Raw genomic sequence first — 9,470 nt, 5'->3', positions numbered from 1 at the left:
GTGTGTATGTATATAATATATTAAAAATTGNTAAAAATTGATCTTTTTTTCAAAACATGTCATAAAAGTAATCAGCTATTTAATCTAGTTCTATTAAATTAGTTCATTTATTGACGTTTATTTGACGTATATGAGACAAATTTTTATCTGATATATATGTAATAAAGTTAAAAGTAAACGCAATAAAATCAAAGCAAAGTTGTTGCACTGGTAGCGGTGGTTTTAATACACCTTTTCCAATTAAAAATATTTTCATTTATTTAAAAACGTTTTAAATTATTTTTTTTTAAACTCTGGATCTCTTTATTTAATACAAAATTTAATAAAAGATGACATCTTTCGCCAATCAATCTAATGCAACATTCACGAGGAGTATGAAACACTTGTCACGATTACGCGTTACAGGAATAAACTTTATATTTTTCCAAAACTGTATACATTATGGAAATAATACAGAGTTGAAAAACTTGCTGCAACAATATATTTCCAATCCCTCCCGCTGTTCCCAGCTTTCTCTCACTGGCGCATGTAATTTGTTGAACACTCTGGGTATTATTCCCGAAGACCAGAACTGAAGCCGAGCTGTCGAGCCCCTTATTCCACTTCCACCTCTTTCTTGCTCACGAATACACGAATTCCGCGTTTTCATAAAACCCGATTCTTATTCGAGCGGACGCGGGAACTCGCGTCGTACAGAGTAGCGCGGCGTGTTGGGACCAAAAAGACACTATCGTCGTCAAAGTTAGCGGGACTCGCTGCAAGCGAACGAAATGGCAGTCCATCCCGATGCGACTCGACTCAACCCTCCTGGAAATCATTTTCTTGCGTCCTCTTTTTCTTTCATCCTTTTCTCCGTGCCACAACGACAGATTTTCTCTATCCAGTCAGCGGTGTACGTATACCTTGGTGCACTTCGAGACAAGCCTTTGGAATTTAGATTGCGTCGTTAGGCAGACGCGGAAGCTCGCCGGCATAGTGCGGCGCGTCGCAGATTCCGACTTTGATTGGGATGCACCGAACGATTTACATATTGTTTTCCTCCGGCGTCGTCGCGCCCCATTATCATTACGCCGACGAAGTTCTAGTTTACTGGCTCTTCTTCCTTCTCCTTCCTTTCCCGCCGCTCGCAAAAGAGAAGGAGGAAAACTGCGAAATTTATTCTCGGGGAAGGTTCGCGACAAGGATAAATAAGTGTACTATGCCTCGATTAAGAATATTAGCAATTTAAGTTGGAGTGTATTTATTGCAGTTTATTTTGTTTACTGTTGTATTTGATACTATTATGCGCTATGTAGTTATATATATATCTATAATATCATTTTGTCCATCAGTTAAATAGAGACAGATATACAGGAAAAGAGCGGAATCAGGAATTGTAGCCTGATGCACCTTGTATGAGAGTTTTAATCGAGAATTTACGACGGAACCAAAAGCGATCTGCACGATGTATGGGGTGTTAGCCCAGAGTTTCGTAATCATTCGGCGAAATTCCGGGTCGCTTTCGATGAACTGAAATTCCGGCGGTCGCGCCGATACATCGAACCACCACATCGGCTCGTATCCAACGTTGAGAATAACGAAAATGTATGTCTCTCGCGAGCAAGAGGAATTATTAAAATACGAGAAATAAAATTATGACGCGATTAACAAATTATTCATGCGGTAATGTCAAGTGGCGTTTATCATATCATAACCGTTTATTGATTCATGATATACATCAACGAAATTAATAATATTCATTCGCGGACTCCCCGCGCGCAATATGAAACCGTAAAAATATTTCCCGCCGGTGAAAATTTCTCGTGCAGAAAAAAATGATATTTTCCCACTCCCATCTCGATCTCCCTAAAAAATAATATTTCCCCGCCAAAATCCCTGGTAAAAAAAAGTAAAAAATCATAGCTCGCGAAAAATTCGCGCGACATATTTTCACGAGAAACATTCTCGCGATGTGTCGTCCTGTTTCACGTTACAAATAACGTGGGTGGACGGACCCGGGGGCTGTCACTTCCGTGTCTCACTGCCTATCTCTACCGACGCACACTTCCGGAGCACACGTCAATTCAATTGGGGTGGTATAAACTTTTATCCCGTCCCGTCCGTCAGATTCTAACTTCGTGTTATACGAACTTGCCCGCGTCATCCATCGTCGTTATACTTGCGTAAAATGCTTATGACTCTTGATCGACCGATCAGTATTGGTACGATACAAACGAGACATCGGAAAACAAATAAAAATACCAGGCCTATTCTTTGAATATATTCGCGATATTGTAGATTTTGATCATAGAGTCTGTTTTTTATAGCCGAATACTCTTTAATACATACTCTTTACTTAAAGTAAAATGAGTACAATATATTTGAATTTGGCAAAAGCGAGAAGAACTTTAGTGCAATCTATAACATATAACAATAAAAAAACAAATCTATTGTCTCATCGTAAAATAGCAGTAATCTTTAAATAGGTAGATAATAAAAATTTAAAAATATGAGTTTTGATAAATAGAGTGTTCAAACACGCCAAAAAATTTAATTTCATAATTGTATATATTTTTTATTAATATATTATGTTGCAGTTAAATTTATATAAGTTATACCTTTATGAGATAGGAAAAAGTAATGAGCTTTAAGATATAAAATTGAGCATCTGACCAATATTTTTTATTTTCTTCTTCCAGAACAAATTTTAAAGAAAACTATATTTTAGGATAGAAATACTATAATAAGAGTTTGACGAAAGCGGGCTCAACTTCTGATTGATTCTTCATTTTGGTCCATTCAGTATTCCTCGGATAGCCCGGGATAGCTTCGTACTTTATAAGAAAATGAGAAAGAGATAAATAGTTTTGAAGAAAAGAAAGAGATAAATAGCTATAAGCAGATGAGTAAAGCCTTGTCAAAGAAGTTAAAAATTAACAAATTACAATTAAATAATTCGGTCAATTGATCAATTCGATTGATCAATTTCTTCAGGTGTTACCGTTACGTATTGTCTGTCACATATTCTGATATTTTCTGCGTTTATACGAGAAAGAAAATAATATCTGTTATCTCTTTCTATCCGTCATTTTGATCCACATTTGCCAAACTTTATTTTAAACCTTATATTCACAATGCTAGATCCGAGTTCTCGAATCGAGAAATGTATATCCAATCAACTTGCCGGTTTTCCGTAAAAATAACTATAAGCTGGCTACATATTTCACAATCCGAGAATAGAATCGAGTTCTTGCATCGTGAACACAAGGCTTTAGGATCACATCTACGCACTTAGGCTATATTTTCTATTCGAGCTACACAGCAACGAAATTCTGTAATTCGTTATACAATCGTTATGTATTTATAATGACAGTTAGACTCAGATATTCTATATAATAAAAAAACTGTGCAATTGTCGTCATGACTTCATATCAAGTTACAGAATACAGGCTCAGGTATCACTCTATCCTCATTGTTTACCGAATGTTAAACAAGAATGACATGACACGCGGGGAACATCCAGAAATCTGAATATGCCTAAAAGATTAAACAGAAAAAGATTTAACAAGAAATGGCCACATATTGTCTCACAAAATTCAGAAACTGATAAATGAATAATAAGCTAACAACTGTGTCAGTATATAAGTCAATGCCTGTCATCATAAGTCAATGACTCGACGCCTTATTACATAGCGTAGACGTTGTTAAGGGGAAACTATCGCGTTTGATCATCTACGTGGAATTAATTCTTACAGGTGTTCGCGCGTGTTTGTAAAAATTACTATCAATCATGACATTCAGTCACGTTATATAAAACGAACAAAACGACGATGTAATCGCACTCTGATCTCCCTCTTGAAAATGTGTACATTAAAGGTAACCAAGAAATTCATGAATAAATTTCATTGATGAATCTGTTGGTAACCTTTAATCTTTAGATAACTATATATTGTGAAAATGGGCCTTAGTTTTTTATTTCGTGATGAGTGTAGACAAATAGTAAGGCATGTTGTATAACAAAATATAAGTACTTTGCTCTGTATTCTTTGTTTAGTTTGTTGTTTAGGTTGTATATCTTACCTGTTTGGAATATACGGCATCTTTAGCGAGCGGGATTTATGCCCAAAGCATACAAACTGCGCAGATTGAATTCAGTGCACTAAATGTAATAAAAGCATTATATGAAATATGTACTTCATGTCATAACACTTGTAATACATGTAGGAAGATTGTAATTATTATTTATTACTTCATATATATATATTTATCATTCTTATTTCTTAATAAAACTTTATAAACACATTTTATAAGTTATTATGTCATTTTACGTCTTATTTATATGCATTATTTATAAATTTTTCATGAGCTGTACATATCCTCTTTCCCCCTATAGTAGCCATATATCCCACCCCTAGGATATACGGCAAAAATGCAAGGGTTTCAAAAAGCTTATTTTTTAATATGAAAAATAAATATTTCGGATTTTTAATATTTTTTTTCATAGATAGTACAAAGTTTTTACTGATATAATTCGTTTACTTTAACATAGTAAATAATACTTAATAAATTAAGTTTTTGAAAGATGTGGCGTATATACCGGAGTTATCCTAAATCAAATTCTATCAAATTAAATGTATTTATTTAATGAAAATTATCAGAAACAATGTATCAGAAACAAGTTATTTATCAAGCTTATATCCTTTTACTCATAAGAACTTATCAAACTACCATCAAAGGATATTTGCGCAGACGTTATCTGCGTTAATTCGAACTCACACGGACGATTGGGTTGCGAATTTGTGCTCCCTGCGGGAGATTAGCGAGAGAATGGAAAGGGATGCGGAGAGAGAAAGAAAGATAGATAGAGAGACAGAGAGAGAAATCTACGTTAGGTGCGCCTGGAGTCTCGAGATAAGCGGCTATGCAGGTGTAATAGATGTAGATGGGTGAACGAGAGAGTGAACAGAGAATGCAATCGCGTAGAAGGAAGCACTCGGTTCAATAGGATAGTGATCGTTCTCTCCTTTGATCGAAAAAAATCGAACTACGCGAGCGGACATGCAATTCAATAAAGAAGGTAGTTTGAAGAGTGTTTTCTCTCGCGTAAACGCGAGTCTTTCGAGCGCTTCTCTGAAATATCCAAAATACGAAGAGAGGCTATTAATTCTATTTGTTATGTCATATCTTTATCATTTATTAAGATTTATTCGTGTTGCATATGTTCCAATATGCTCCAACATGTTCCTACCCACAGCTCCTATATATTCCAACGTTGTAGTGAGTAGGAATTATAGTAGAAACATGTTATAGAGCATGTTGGAGCATGGAAACCCCTTGTCATAGAATAAGGATAGAATGACACAAATAGTGCTAATTGTAAATTCTCCTCGAATGCATCTCCAGATAAACGATTCATGCGTATCGACACAAAAAAATTGTACTGTACGTAATAATTACACTTGTTTCAAGCATTTCAAAAATTCATGTAACCGTAAATCTATCATAAATTCATCAAAAGCATCAAGTTTATTTAAAATATATTCTGAATTTTAGTAAGTTTAATACTTAAATCAATTTCATATTTACTAAATTAAAACAAATTTGATTTGCTTATTATATAAAGGTTATTATAATGCTTATTATATAAAATCGTTTCTTCAATCAATTTTATAATATTCTTCAAAAGAAAATAAATTCTTGTTTTATGTAGAAATAATATATTTTCCTCAGATTTGTAATAAATATATTTTAAGATCATTATCAAGAAAATAATAATTTTTATTTATTAAAGATAATTTTGATTAAAAAATCATTACTTAATACTTAATACTTAAAAGGAAGAAAGTAAATTGAGTAATCATTTTTTTTTAACGACAGAATGATTTTCTATTTTTCTATTTGGATAAATTCATAAATCAAGGCAGTACACATATTAATGTGCACGACTCTCTACTCCCTCTTTTCACAACGATTCTAATACATATGTTAGGCGACTAGGTACATACACAGTATGCGAAAGTAATGGCAATGCAGTTGTACAAAAGTAATGACGCGTGGCGAATGCCGGACGAAATTGATACAGCTTGCGCAGAGACAGTGACCTATATCTAGAAATTCATGCCAGTTTGTAGTACGTCTTGCTTATATCGAATTTCCGTCAGGTAGTGGTTTTTAGCGCTCGGACGAACGTACAAAACCGACAGACGGAAAATATATCAAATATATGCGAACAAGTCGTTCACACTCGTTCGAATATTATAAATATTATAAATATTATAAATAATTGAATCGCGCCGAGTAGAATTACAAATGGGCATAGTTTAACATCGAACTGTATGTAAAAATAAAACATACAACAGCTATAAAACGCGTAAACTGTAAAATACAATTTTAACTCTTTAAAAAATGGCAAATTAAAATCGATATTTGAATATATCAAAATCTTCTCGAAAATGTATTATTGTTATTTTTTCCGCGATATTTTTTTCCTGATTTCTGGTTCTCTCGTTACGTTTACTTCATCAATGGCAATTTTTGATTGCAAAATGACAATTTTATATTGAGTCGTATATCGAGGGAGTAAGAATAAAATAATAGATTAATAATAATAATTATATTTTAATTATTGCAATATTAATTATATTTGAGCAAATATAGTAAAATTAAAAAGCTAATAGTACGCGCGAAATGCGTATCTGTGACGTTAAATAAAAGATGTAACAGATATAAAATAACTTAAAACACTGTATATAATATAATTGATAAAAGATGAAAAAAGAAATCTTAACCTTGTTAGTCTGTTCGAGTCTATTTAATCTAAAACACAATTTATTATCTTACTTAATATTTTATTTCACAACTTTTTTCTCTAATATTTAATGATTTCATTTGTTAATATTATCCTTTTTCTGTAAAAATTTTTTATATCTTATTTTTTTGGAGCTTTTTAATTATGTTGATTCAAATGATATGATCATATAATAAATTTTAAGAGACCAGTAAGGTATAAATTAGATTATATTGGTTTTCTTTAATGAAAAGTTAGCATAATATTGAAATTTGTACCAAAAAATATTGAGAAAAAACTAGAAATATATGTTGCTAAAACTTTATATGCATAATATTACATATAATTTGTATGATAAAAATAAAAAGCAAATCGATATTTCGCCGATCAAAATGTGATACATATAGAACGGTTTAGTATCGCAATAAAATATTCCAACAACTTATTTTGCATTTTACAATAATATCGGCAATACTGACCACTCTTACGTAAATATGAGGAACAACCAAGAGGAAAATATCACATAAAATCAGATAGATAAAACACGCGTATACATAGCACATGTTTTGTCGATGCAATCATCTCGAAGCGTGAAGCACTGAGGATACATGCAAAATGCATGTGAAAACCTACTTAGAAGTTTCCTTGAAATGCACGATATTGCATAGTGCATTGCATATCCCCCAAATAGGTAGAGGAGACGGAGAACGGGGTGGTCTCGAGAGAACACCCCAAGGCGCGTTGTATCCAAGATGCGCCTGCAACTTCGAGATAAGACCTCGCAGGTGCGATGGAGAGGTTTTTCCTGAGAAAGATGAATAAGGACAGCGGCACGCAGAGGCGTTTTCCGTCTGAAACACCATAAAGCCGCGATCCTCCTGAAGCTAAACGATATCGCATGGCGATAAAAAGAAAAAGAAAACGAGAAAAGAAGATGAGAGGAGGAAAAGTTAGGCGAAAAACAAATTGACGACATCGGCCGCAATTTTATGCGTCGTATAAAATATCCCTCGTTTCCGCCCGAATTTATTCCGCCTACGTGAGCGGAAGTTACAGGGGGAAAGAGCATCACGTAACAACCGCTTCCCTTAAAACGCCGGGGGCACGTTACTTAGCGTATTTCTAGTAATCCTAAGACACCTCGTATATTAATATGAAACTTTATATATTTGATGTAGAATAATTACGTGAATTTTTGGTAATCCTAAAACGTTCAGTGTAATATAATATTTTACTCGTTGTAATATAGAATATCATATTCTGACTTATAATATACGATTTAGAGAATGCTTCTAATAGAATTTCCATAGCAATTTCTTAACAAGAAAACTCCTTTCTCTTTACTTTAGTCTTCCATCTTCGAGCTTTTGTTGCTATTGAAATTCAGGTAGAGACTAATGAAACGCGTCGACGAGAGGGAGGAAGAAGGAATAACGACTTGAACTGCCTAAGATATAAGATACGCTCAGGGGGATAAGGAAAAGGGGGAAAGAAATACCATTGGGAAGGATGACGTTGACGATGGAGGATGAGAGGGTAGACACGATCTCCTGGGAAATCATCGGTGTCCTCTCGTATCCTGCCTGCTTTAGTCCACCTTGCTCCAATAGTCCTCTGCGCGAACGTAAGACCTCTCCTGTAATATCTCCCACACGACGAACACGAGGTCCTCAAGCCGTCCAAAAGCGATAAACTTTACAAGGCAAAATCTATCTCGCTAACTCGCTACACGCGGGAACATCAGGTCGCATTTAAAGGGGCAATATGCGATAGCCGAATTTGCGATATAAATGGCTTCTATTATCGAGAAATCTATAGTATACTACTATAACATACTGCAACATATGGCTAATATTGAATTTTGATTTCAATTTATAATTAACTGCAAAGTAGATGACATGACTGTTGGGTGAACTGCTTGTGTATGTGTGTACAATTGCTGTACCTGTAAGGGTATGTTTCTGTAAACACACATTATAAAGCAGAAAGTTTCATTATGATAATGCGTCTCTGATTTTATTTCAAATAAAATTATTAATCCTCATTATTCAAATTTTTATTAATAAATTTTTTAAACATATTTATTTTATTTATGAGATTGTTTAAAGTAGAACACGCGGTATATTGATTAATCACATAAACGAGAATTCCAGGAATTCAGATACCTGATTATGGACCTCTAAATATGAAAATTTTATCATTCATAATTGCGATTTTCACATTCACCAATATAAATATTATACTATCTCTGATGCATTGTATAATGGTGCATCGCTAACGAGAGATGTAAGCCGACACCCGTATTGTATGATTCTAAATTGGACCTGGGCCCCTTCGGATCATTACTGCAGAATCCGGTATGTGATCAATAACGAAGTATAATTATTATACCACAGCAACACAACCATGGTTCGTGTTACTCGGCACAAACACGTTCTATCTGGCTTTAAACAGCGCAATGTTGGCGTTTATTCGCTGCTGCAGCATGTGATTGCTCGGATAAATGTGCGGATGTATAATCTGCTCCTTTCGTTTACAAGTTCAATCTGTCAATAGTGTTAATAACAAATCTAATTCGTCTAATAAACTCATAAAATCACGTATTGATTTAAAAATTAATTTATTAAAAAAGACATAGTAAAAGGTATCCGTTAAATTATAACTCTTGCCGCTGATTTTTTTCAACTCAGAGAGAGAGAGAGAG

The 9,470-nt window shown here is 34.0% G+C and overlaps 2 protein-coding genes across 2 annotated transcripts in view; both read left to right on the top strand.

Moving 5' to 3' along the window:
- Window positions 1-7,588, top strand: part of LOC105619306 (ctenidin-1-like) — a 125,534-nt gene extending 117,946 nt beyond the window's left edge. The window contains exon 4 of the mRNA XM_012200829.1: window positions 7,458-7,588. Within this exon, the coding sequence (XP_012056219.1) occupies window positions 7,458-7,588 (131 nt within the window). The remainder of the gene's footprint in view (window positions 1-7,457) is intronic.
- A 687-nt stretch (window positions 7,589-8,275) lies between these two features.
- Window positions 8,276-9,470, top strand: part of LOC105619305 (Down syndrome cell adhesion molecule-like protein Dscam2) — a 118,206-nt gene continuing 117,011 nt past the window's right edge. The window contains exon 1 of the mRNA XM_012200828.1: window positions 8,276-8,390. Coding sequence (XP_012056218.1) covers window positions 8,276-8,390 — 115 coding nt within the window. The remainder of the gene's footprint in view (window positions 8,391-9,470) is intronic.

The sequence above is a fragment of the Atta cephalotes genome (assembly GCF_000143395.1).
Source record: "Atta cephalotes unplaced genomic scaffold scaffold00020, whole genome shotgun sequence".
Lineage (NCBI taxonomy): Eukaryota > Metazoa > Arthropoda > Insecta > Hymenoptera > Formicidae > Atta > Atta cephalotes.
This window is presented reverse-complemented; position numbering and strand designations above follow the sequence as displayed.